The 12,130-nt window shown below is 46.4% G+C and overlaps 1 protein-coding gene across 1 annotated transcript in view; it reads right to left on the bottom strand.

Annotated features, from left to right (window-relative positions):
• PDS5B (PDS5 cohesin associated factor B) overlaps nt 1-12,130 on the bottom strand; it is a 354,701-nt gene that overhangs the window by 40,690 nt on the left and 301,881 nt on the right. Inside the window, exon 30 of the mRNA XM_082246014.1 lies at nt 1,580-1,725. Within this exon, the coding sequence (XP_082102140.1) occupies nt 1,580-1,725 (146 nt within the window). The remainder of the gene's footprint in view (nt 1-1,579; nt 1,726-12,130) is intronic.

Genomic DNA, 12,130 nt, shown 5'->3' with positions numbered 1-12,130 from the left:
ACACCTGGCTGCGTGCATAGATAAACATCTTTACCTGTAGGTGCTGACCACCCCTCTTAAATTGGTTGTAAACCTCTGACAAGAAAAATTAAAGCACATCTCACTATAGTGTGTACTAAACTGAATCTAAAGCAGAGTCTGGTTCCTCTCTGATCTCTTCTCTCTTATGACTGCCTGCATGCGGATGCATGAGACACCTGTGCATGAAGACAAACTTGGCCCTCACATGGCTGTAAGTACAATCTGTAAATTGGGCCTAAAATGTGGTTTGTAACAGAGTTCATTGGTCAGTAGTTTGTGATGCAGAGTTGCCTTGTACAATATTAAAATTAGCGAGCAGTATGTATTGGCAGAGGTCAGGGTGTAGTATAGAGTGGGAGGGCGGTGAGGGAGCAGTATGTCGTGGGAGGGTGGTCAAGGAGCAGTATGTAGTTGAAGGGCACACAGTGAGCAGTATGTAGCAGCAGGGCAGCCAGTTAGTAGTAGTTCTTGGCCCCCCTTCACACCACAACTTACCTTTACAGTGTCCACAATCCCCCATTACATCCAAGTTCCCCCTTTAAAGCAGTCCCACAGTGTCATCCATTCCCTTTCACATTGCAGTCCCCTTTACATTGATGCAACATGGCTGCACTGTAAAGGGGCACGATAATGTAACAGGGGCTGCACTGTAAAGGGTTTACTGTGATATAAAGGGGACTGCACTGTAAAGAGACACTGTAATGATTGCAGTGTTCCTTTAAAGTGCAGTCCCCGCTTATATGATAGTACCCCTTGTATTTATAGCCCCCCTTCGATCACAGTCCCCCTGCAGTCAGGCTTCCCTCCATTCCTCTCACTGCACCATTCCAGTGTCGGCCTCTCCTGCATAGTCCTATCTGTGGCAGGGTAGAGGCAGTTTTCAGTCGTCTGTTTTCTCCCGGGTCTTCCCCTGTCGCAGAGGTTAACCTGTCAGCAGGTTAGGGGTGGGAGCAGCTGCACATCTGGACGGAGGGCGGAAGCTGACAAAACGTATGTAAACAAGTGGGTGATTACACGCTTGTTAATATGAAAGTCTACCGCTCTGCAGCTTCTCCCGTCTCCTGCCCTGCTGATAGGATGACATCAGTGGCGGGGCCTGAGAGAAGACACGGGCTCAGTCACACAGCTACGGGCTCAGTCACACAGCTGCACGGCAGGCGGTGAGCAACAGTGGTCTGTGACAGTCCTGTTGGACTGTGGTCAACGCTCAACTCCCATGGCCGCAGCTCACCTCCTACTGTGCGGCGCGCGGCCAACAGGCCACAGACCAGTACCGGTCCATAGCCCGGGGGTTGGGGACTCCTAATGTACAGAACAGATTGCTGCAGATAAACATGTACAACATAAGCAGGAGGACCTCTTTCATCTCTGTGCATCATCTGAGGCTAGAGAACAATTCAGCCAAATTCCCTGCTTCATCTGAAATGTGACGAATGATTGGCTGCTATGAGCAGCTGCTCCTCTTTGAGCTATTTTTTACCAAGGCCTTTTTTACCAACGCATTGGAACGTAATTTTTTTTTTAGCATAGTAACTGGATGTATTCTGTATATTCCTACCTTCCCTTTATCCTTCCAGGAGAACTTGGATTAGATCCAGAGCTTGCATTGCTTAAAGTCTCCATTCTAGAAGACTTTGACTGTGTCTGTTTTCCAGCTGATGACAGAGGCTTGTTCACAGCTCCAAGAACATTTGTAGATTTAGGCTGGGAAAAATAAGGCAAAATTGTTTTTTTTTTTTCAATAATTCTTTTAAAATCTTATTTTCTTTAAAAAAAAACCCTCCTCCTGCCAAGTCCAATTCCCCTGCATCCAAACACTTACTGAAATATCATCAAACAGATTGAGAGGGAATACTGATAAAAAAAATCATAAATTGCAGTGCTGTGAATCTAACAAATGGATTCACACAGATTGGAGGAGAGAGAGTGAAGAAATTAACCTCTCCTAAAGAAGCTTTACTTTAGGCATTTAAACACAATCTTATTTTTTTTTAAAGCTTTTTGATGTGATGTACAGCAAAGGTTATACATTTAGCATGTCTCTGTACATATAAATTGTTTCACATACCAAGGTCAGTACATATCAGAAACCATCATACAGTAAAGATCACACAATGCACCTGGTCAAGGTTCCCAGGTTGTTTGTAGGCAGAACACCAAAGCCAACATATTTACATACAGCATTTGTATTTATGCAAAAACTATATAGATTCAGTGTTAATTTTGACATCAAATTTTGATTTAGTTTGAGTCATAGTCTTTTGACTAAAATACAATTTTAGTTTTAGTCATTTGAATTGATTTAGCCCTATTTTAGTCTACTATACATTTTAGTCAACTAAAATAATTAAAATACGCATCCTTCATCAGCCACTTCCCTAATCAGCTGATGAAGGAAGCGTGGTTTTGCCTCTGAAACAGTTCCTGATTTGCTACTAGCACCCAAGCTTTTGACAGCTCCATCTGACACTTCTTCTTTCATTCCCACAGTGGCCAACAGCTTCTCTGGATTTCATTACTGGCACCTACTTCCTTCTCCATGATCCCAGCAGCTCCAGTCGAGACTATTACCACTACGGACGGCTTCACATTAAGCTAATTCTATGCCTGTTTAACACTGAAGCTTATGAGTGCATTACCATTGTTTTTATACATTTTACGTGAATAAAACCTTGCTGCACTATTGGTGGCCTGGCGCCCCTCTTCCCTACCCAATAAAAAAAAAAAATTTGAATTGATTTTTGTCTAGTTTTCGTCACTGAAAACATGCCTCGGACGAAAAAAAATGGATTTTTGTCTTACTGTAAAATCCTTTTCTCTGATGTTCATTTACGGACAAAGCTCCATATCATCTTTAACTCTGGGGTTATGCCGCTCTCCATAGGATTAGGACTAGGTAAAAACACAACATAACTACGCCCCTGGGGCCCTCCTAGGCGGTATACTTACCACTTCCTGCTATAGGACCCAACTCAACAGAGGGGTGGGTGCTGTGTCCGTCAATGAATATCAGAGAAAAAGATTTTGCAGCAAGACAAAAATCCAAGTTTTCTCTTTCGTTCACTGATGGACAAAGCTTCATATCTTCTTTGACTATGGGGATGTCCCAAAGCAGTGTCAACGTGAGGGATGGGAAAAAACACAGCAATGTACTTAATTCACAAAAAGTGCTAAACACAGTCAACCAGGTAAACCAGGAGCTCAACCAGGAACAACTGAAGCTCACCACCCAGAAAGAATACACCCTCAAGAGGCAGAAGCCTCTGCAACAGCGGTCTGCAAAACTTTGCGGTCGAACGCTGCATCTGCAGATGCTGGGACATCAACCTTGTAAAATTTCCATAAGGACATAGAAACATAGAATGTGTCGGCAGATAAGAACCATTTGGCCCATCTAGTCTGCCCAATATATCTGAATCCTATGAATAGTCCCTGGCCCTATCTCATATGAAGGATAGCCTTATGCCTATCCCATGCATGCTTAAACTCCTTCACTGTATTTGCAGCTACCACTTCTGCAGGAAGGTTATTCCATGCATCCACTACTCTCTCAGTAAAGTAATACTTCCTCATATTACTTTTAAACCTTTGCCCCTCTAATTTAAAACTGTGTCCTCTTGTGGTAGTTTTTCTTCTTTTAAATATGCTCTCCTCCTTTACCGAGTTGATTCCCTTTATGTATTTAAAAGTTTCTATCATATCCCCTCTGTCTCTTCTTTCTTCCAAGCTATACATGTTAAGGTCCTTTATCCTTTCCTGGTAAGTTTTTTACTGCAATCCATGTACTAGTTTAGTAGCTCTTCTCTGAACTCTCTCTAGAGAGTATCTATATCCTTCTGGAGATATGGCCTCCAGTACTGCGCACAATACTCCAAGTGAGGTCTCACCAGTGTTCTGTACAGCGGCATAAGCACTTCTCTCTTTCTACTGCTTATACCTCTCCCTATACATCCAAGCATTCTGCTGGCATTTCGTGCTGCTCTATTACATTGTCTTCCCACCTTTAAGTCTTCTGAAATAATTACTCCTAAATCCCTTTCCTCAGATACTGAGGTAAGGACTGTGTCAAATATTCTATATTCTGCCCTTGGGTTTTTACGTCCCAGGTGCATTATCTTGCACTTATCCACATTAAATTTCAGTTGCCAGAGTTCTGACCATTCTTCTAGTTTTCCTAAATCCTTTTCCATTTGGCGTTTCCCTCCAGGAACATCAACCCTGTTACATATCTTTGTGTCATCAGCAAAAAGACAAACCTTACCATCGAGGCCTTTTTGCAATATCACTTATGAAGATATTAAACAAAATTGGTCCCAGTACAGATCCCTGAGGTACCCCACTGGTAACATGACCTTGTGACATGACAGGACAAACAAGGTATACAATTTCCTAATCGCCTCAGTCGCCACCAGGTACACCCTGTTAGCCTGAATCTCATCCAGGGAATGTAAAGCAATTTATTTAGGGTGTTTCAGCTTAGGGCACAAGGAAGGTAACACAATGTCTTCATTCAAGTGGAAACCCGAGACGGCTTTAGGAAGGAACAACTGACAGGGACGTAGCACCACTTAGTCACTGTGAACCACCAGGTAAGGTGACCGACAGGATAACCCAGCCGATTTCCATTTCAAAAGGGGGGAAAAAATGCCTGGACCGCAGCAGGGAACCAGGTCCTTACTCTTGACTAGGCAAAAAAAACCTGAAGTCTTATAGCAGGAATTGGTAAGTATACCCCCTAGGACGGCCCTAGGGGCGTAGTAAAAATGGATTTTTGTAAAATCTTACCGTAAAATCCTTTTCTCTTAAGCTCATTGACAGACGTAGTCCTCCTTGATTAATATCAACTCGGGTTATACTGCCCTCTACAGGAGTAGGACTAGACAGGAAAGAAAACGTTCTGGCCACACCCTAGGGGCAGTCCCAGAGGGTATATCCTCTCACTTCCTGCTACAGCAAATCAGTTATGTCACAAAGCAGTGTTTAGAGAATTTAACCCAACCCAACTCAAAAACAGAGGGGCGGGTACTACGTCTGTCAATGAGCTTAACAGAAAAGGATTTTACGGTAAGATTTTACAAAAATCCATTTTTCTCTGTCGCTCATTGACAGACGTAGTCCTCCTTGATTAATATCAACTCGGGACGTCCCAAAGCAGTGCCACAAATGAGGGGTGGGAAAATGGAAATCAAAATCCAATCTAGAAGGCCCAACCGGTGCCGACTAGAAGTTTTAAAGGCTCATCAATCACACGATGAGACAACTGAAATTCCAACGGAAAAAAAAACCCTCGAGGTAGACCACCGGTCTCCTCAAATTGCGGCCTGCAAAACCTTGCGGCCAAATGAGGCATCCGCCGATGCCATCACATCAACTTTATAAAATTTTGTAAAGGTATGAACCGACGACCAGGTAGCCGCCTTGCACACCTGGACCACTGACGCCTGATGGCGGTAGGCCCAGGAAGTACTGAGCGCTCGAGTGGAGTGCACCTTAACAGGGAACGGAGGATTCCGACCCTTAATAGAATAAGCCTGTACCACCGTCTGTCTAATCCATTTGGAGATAGTCGCGGCAGATGCAGGCAACCCCTTTCTGGGGCCATCCGTGATCACAAAAAGTGAATCCGTCTTACGGAACGATTCCGTAGTCTTCAGGTATACCCTGATTGCCCAAACCACATCCAAGGAATGCAACGCATATTCCTGAGGATGATTGGGCTTAGGACACAAGGAAGGTAGCACAATATCTTCATTCAGATGAAAATCTGAAACCACTTAGGAAGAAAGGATGGCTTCGGATGAAGAACTACTTTATCCCTATGAACCACTAGATATGGGGAATGGCATGATAATGCAGCCAGTTCTGACACCCTGCGTGCAGTGATAGCCACCAAGAAGGCCACCTTCTGGGATAAGCAAGGGAATCTCCCTGATATTTTCAAAGGGAGGTTTCTGAAGAACCGACAAACACCAAATTAAGATCCCAGGGCGGTAAGGGCGCGCGCACTGGCGGAGCCAAGTGCCGCACCCCCTGGACACCAAGGAATGAGTAGCCCAAGGCTTCTGAAAGAAGATTGCTAATGCTGAAACCTGACCCTTGATAGTGCTCAAGGATAGTTTCTGCTCAACCCCCTTTTGCAGAAAAGCCAAGATTCGGGTCACCGAATAGGTACGTGGGGGAAATTCCAAAGATTCACACCACGCGATATAAGTCTTCCATGTGCGATAATAGACTTTGCTGGAAGTCGCTTTCCTTGCTTTAATTAGAGTAGGAATAACTGAAGCTGACAACCCTCTGTCCTTCAGTACCTGGGTCTCAATAGCCAGGCCATTAAAACCAGCGACTGTAAAGCACGATGGAAGATCGGTCCTTGAGACCGCAGATCCTCCCTGAGAGGAAGTCTCCAAGGAGCGTCCGCGACTAGCATGTCCAAGTCGTCGTACCCGGCTTGACGAGGCCAGCTCGGAATTTCCAGGATAACTGGAGTTCCCTCCACCTCTATCCTGCGGAGAAATCTTAGCAGCAATTTGAGAGGGGGGAAGACATATAGTAGCTGATACTGCCTTTACAGGTCGTTCAGCGCGTCTGCTGCGTCCGCTAGAGGATCGCGGGTGTGAGCCCTGTTGAGCCAACCTACCAACAGATCCATATCCGGGGTGCCCCAATGAAGGGACAGCTGGTGAAATACCTCTGGATGAAGAGACTATTCCTCTTGATCCAGAATCTGACGGCTGAAATAATCTGCCTGTCCACCCCCGTGATAAATATCACGGAGAGAACTGGAACTGTTCCCCCAATAAGAATGTTGGCCACTTCTATGGCCGCCAGGGCACTCTTGGTGCCCCTTGGTGATCGACCTAAGTCATGACCATGGCATAGTCCGATTGGATCCGAACCGGGCTGCCCTGGAGCTGCTCGGTCCAATAAATCAGACAAAGTCTGATCGCTCTGAGTTCCAACACATTTATCGGTAACCTGGAATTTATCAGAAGAAATGACTTCCCCTGGCTGAGCATCGGAGACCGAAGCCACCAGACCAGAGCCTCCCTGGTCCGCTCACTCAATCGGATCCGATTGTCGAGGGAATCGGGATTCCGATTCCATATGAGAAGAATCTCCTCTTTGGAGAATTCGGGTATGAGACTGGGCAAACGGTACTGCCTCTAAGGAGGCGACCATCAATCCCAGCCAGTTGACGGACAGCAACATCCGAATCATTGACTGAATCTTCTGGAGTTTCTCCGCATGGAGAAACACTCTTGCCAAGGATGTATCCAAAATTAGGCCCAGATAGTTCACTCTCCTGGTGGGAACCAGGGATGATCTTTGGGAAAAGCAACGAAAACGCTGATGTCCTGCGAAGATGGGGATATAAGGATAGGCATCCTAAATGTCTATGGACGCCAGGAAATCCCCCTGATGCAGGGAGGCCACCACTGTATGGATGGACTCCATCTCTTCCAAGACCAGAATTGGACGCACCTAGCCCTTTTTCCTGGGCATTGTGAACAAGTTCGACTAGAACTCCTCCAAGGAATGGGAACTACCACTGCTTGTTGTATCAAGCTGTCCCCCGCAAAGCTTTCAAGCAACCCGGGGATGTCGACTATTGGAAGGGAAGAATCGCACCGGTGGAAGTGATCGAAACTCGATCTTGTATCCCGACCATATGACCTTGCGAACCCCTTTATCCGGGATTCAGGAAAGCCCTGGATCCGGAAACCGGTGAAAACGTCCCCCCACCCTAGAGATGGTGGGGCCCATTCTGTCAATCCAACGGGATAACAGTGGCTTTATTTTGTCTGGAAATCGGTGAGTCCACTATTGGTGGTACCGTCCATTTTTGTAATGAGGGATTCCTCAAAATGATAGCGCCTAGCCATGCGTTTGGAAATAGCAGGGCTCATTTACGGACGACCCTATTTGGGCAAGGGAAACCCTTCACCATTTTGGTAGGCTTGCTAGTACCAAAAAAGGAATACGAGTCTCAGCTACCTCTGCCGGTGTAACCTCAAGATTTAAGGTTTCCCGGACAGACACAACTAGTGCTTCCACCAACGCTTCTTGTGCTATGGCGGAGGCAGAAGCGTCCTCCTTACTGTCTGAGGAGACCGTACCTGAGACAACAACCCCAGAAAAGGGACTGCAATGACCAGCTCCGAATCCGTATCTGAGGTATCAGATGACATAGGGGTAGGCGGGGGTCGCTCTTCTTGACCCCCGTCCCTGACAGGCTACCTCCACCCGGGATACCAAAGACTCCAAAACTGCTGATAATGCATCATCACAAGTGGGGTACTGGAGGGTCCTGCGGCCACCCTGAGGGGATCAGGTGGGGATACATGTGTGGCAGAGTTCATGTAAAAAGACACTTGCCAGCAAACACAAAAAAATTAATTTCAAGAAAAAAACCTTTTTTTTTTTTTTTTTTTTTTTTAACTTAGTCCCCCAGCGCAGTAGCGCCCCTCAGTCTACCTGCTTGGACCCCTCAGAAAGAGAGAGAGAGACCCCAAGGCTCACCTGATGCACAGAAGTTTCTTATCAAACTGCTTCCAGCACTGTCTGTTACAGACAGGAAGTCTTTGGCTTGCTTTCCTTGGGCCAAGGAGGCGGCTCCGCCCCTTTACACGCCTTCCGGCGCCTCCCAATTACTCCACGAGGTGTTTGGTCACCTCAAACATGGCCGCCCCCATGCTGGAGACACGAGGCTACGCCAATATGGCGGCCTCGTGCGATCTGCAGGAAAATGGCGGCGGCCTGTGTAGGATAGCAGCGGCTTGCAAGTTAGCAGTGGCCTGCGGGATGTGTGCATTCGGCCTGTGCGGCCTGGGGAAGTGCCTCGGCCTGCGGGAGGCTGTGCGGCCTGTGGAAGTGACCGGCTTTCTGGAGGGATGGCGATCTGTGGCTGCAGTAACTCAGGCATAGGCATCGGCCTGTGTACACACTAGACAGGTAGGATACCTCTATACCTCAATAGTAATGCCTTTTAGTAGTCTGCCACTGACTTCAGTCACCCTTACAGTCATATAGTGACTTTAGATAGTCAGCTCCCAAACCAAGCCTCCTGGTTTCTATTCACAAAAATCACACTCAAATTGGGGGATCTGTGACCTGTTATAGGATAGAGGGGAGACCAGGAAACTGAGTGTCCGACCATCCCAGCGAGGGGCCCGCATCCACCAACAAACCCGACAGGGGGAGAGGGGGAACATTCTACTCACCATACCGGAACCAGGCGGGCGCCAACTCCTGACAGAACCCCTCTCCACCGGGGTGGGGGGGCTGTCGACCAATACGGACGCCGTGACTCTGTTGGTCATTGGCGTCCAGGCGATAAGTTTAACTTGCAGGGTCAGTCCCCGTCCAGTGGGACTATGTCGCGGCCGACCCAGCGCGGAGCTATGGCCTGCACGCGCTCGTAGGCTGAACTGGGGTGACCACTGGATCTCAACATCCAGCCCGTCGCCCAGTTTCAGCGTACTTGCTTGAAGATCTCACAGGAACACTGGAGAAAAAAAGCTGTCTAAAAAAAGTATTTCTAAAAAAAATCCTGCCAGGACCGAAGATCCTAGCAAGGAATCTAAGTCCTCACTCCTAACTAGACAGAAAAAAACTGATTTGCTGTAGCAGGAAGTGAGAGGATATACCCTCTGGGACTGCCCCTAGGGTGTGGCCAGAACGTTTTCTTTCCTGTCTAGTCCTACTCCTGTAGAGGGCAGTATAACCCGAGTTGATATTAATCAAGGAGGACTACTTCGGTCAATGAGCGACAGAGAAAGTTTTGTTTCCACCTAGGCCTACTCCTATGGAGAGCAGCATAACCCCAGAGTCAAAGATGATATGGAGCCGTGTCCGTCAATGAACGAAAGAGAAACTGGATTTTTGTCTTACCGTAAGATCCTTTTCTCTGATGTTCATTGATGGACACAGCTCCATATCTTCTTGACCGATGGGTTTATGCTGCTCTCCAAAGGAGGAGGACACTATGCGGAAAAAAATGTGACCACGCCTACAGGGCAGTCACAGGTGGTATACCCCCACTTCCTGTTTAGTAACAAGCAGTAACAAGCAGTCTCAGAAGAAAATAAAACAACTCAATAGAGAGGTGGGTGCGGAGTCCGCCAATGAACTTCAGAAAAAAGGATTTTACCATAAGACAAAAATCCAGTTTTCTCTCTCGTTCATTGATGAACACAGCTCCATATCATCTTGACCGATGGGACGTCCCAAAGCAGTGTCAATATGAGGGGTGGATATACACAACGTTCGACCTGCGCCAGTGAAAGAGTCAAGTACATTCGATCTTATGAAAAAAGTTTCAACTGTAGCTGTAGGTAGTCTTTTTAGGAGGTATGCAGGATAGTTCAATCCCTGGGGTTAGTGGAGATGGATGGTGGAGGTGGCTGCAGGCTTCATACAGAGCTAGAGGGACTCTGCAACCGACAAAAGAAAAGCAGCGCCACCTCAGTGTAGATTAAAAGGTTATTTATTACATAAAAACAACGTAGTAACTCACACAGATGAAATAGTTGATCGGCAAATGGTGATGGTTCATCTGCAACACTGCAGGGATGTTAGGGAAGTACACTGTGGCGGCTGTGGTCCTGGCTGTGCCGGTGGAGTCCGACACTTCCTGTGTTTCTGGCAGCGTTCAGTATCCAGGCTTACGTCCTTCCTCAGGCAATGCTCATTTGTGTGTCAGACTGGGAATTTTATAGCTGAGGGACTCAGGGGGTGGGAGCTTGTTGCTGTGGAGATGCAATATATACAATGAGTCATCAGGCCAGAACAGGAAGTCGTATGACAGAAAGTCTCCAGGGGGTGGGGGCCTGTTGCTGTGGAGATGCGGTATATAAAATGAGTAATCTGGCCGAAACAGGAAGCCATATGTCAGAGTCTCCGAGGATGGGAGCCTCTTACTGTGCAGATGCGGTGTATACAATCAGTTGTAAAAAAAAAAAAAAAAGTTTGAAATAAATAAATAAAAAAAAATAAAAAACACAAACAATAATAAAAATTAAAATAAAAATAGAAATAATAAAAATGAAATTAGAGGTAAAGAAAAAAAAAATAAACAAATAAATTATGAAAAAATTGATAATATTTAACCTTGAAAAAATAAGAGATAATGAATATATACTCATATGTATAGGCACGTAAAGATAGGAATGGTATTGCTATATTTAGGATATTCGGTAGTAGTTTTAAAAAAGTGGGTTCACCTCAATTTCTTCGTTTAAGCCCCCCGATGTCAGGGAGTCCAGGCGATATAACCAATAGGATTCTCGAGCACATAAGCGTTTAAACCTTTCCGCTGGAGGAAGATTTTTCGGTATGGATTCGATAATCCACACTTTTAGATCTGCTGAAGATTGGTGGTGGTGCTGCAGGAAATGTTTGGGGACGCTGCGTTTGTCGTTGTCAGCTTCAACAAACCTTCTGTGTTCCCCAAATCTTTTGCGTAGAGTGCGGATGGGTGCGGCCTACGTAAAGTAGGCTGCATGGACATGACATACAGCAGGGGTGGTGAACCTTTTTTCTGCCAAGGGCCATTTGGGTATTTATAAAATCATTCGGGGGGCCGTACAAAATTATCAACTTAAAAATGCTCTGGCTTATACTGCTGTGAGTACTGCTGGCTCTGGCTGGTACTGCTGTGAGTGCTGCTGGCTCTGGCTGGTACTGCTGTGAGTGCTGCTGGCTCTGGCTGGTACTGCTGTGTGTGCTGCTGGCGGGAAATGCTGGCTAGCAGCGGCGCCGCGCTAGAGGAAGAGGCAATGTTTCCTGTATTGGTCACAGACGGAGTGCATTTGATATCACTCCGCCTGTGACTCAGACAGTCAGAATGGAGCCGGAACTATGCAGGAAGCATTGGCTCCGTTCCGACAGATCAGCTGAGAGACACAGACTCAGCTGCACGGGGGGCCGGACCAAATGACTTTGAGGGCCGCATACGGCCCCTGTGACGTAGGTTCCCCACCCCTGACATACAGTATATTACGAACTCCGTGGAACAGTTGAAAAAAATCTGGAATGGTATATTTTTGTCCTTTTGTAGAAAATTCATTTAGGCCATGTGCAACGTGCTTGCAAGTGGGACATAATTTTT

Source organism: Pelophylax lessonae (assembly GCF_965119305.1).
Source record: "Pelophylax lessonae genome assembly, chromosome: 2".
Classification (NCBI taxonomy): domain Eukaryota; kingdom Metazoa; phylum Chordata; class Amphibia; order Anura; family Ranidae; genus Pelophylax; species Pelophylax lessonae.
Note: the sequence above shows the minus strand (reverse complement) of the source record. Positions and strands in the feature narration are given on the sequence as shown.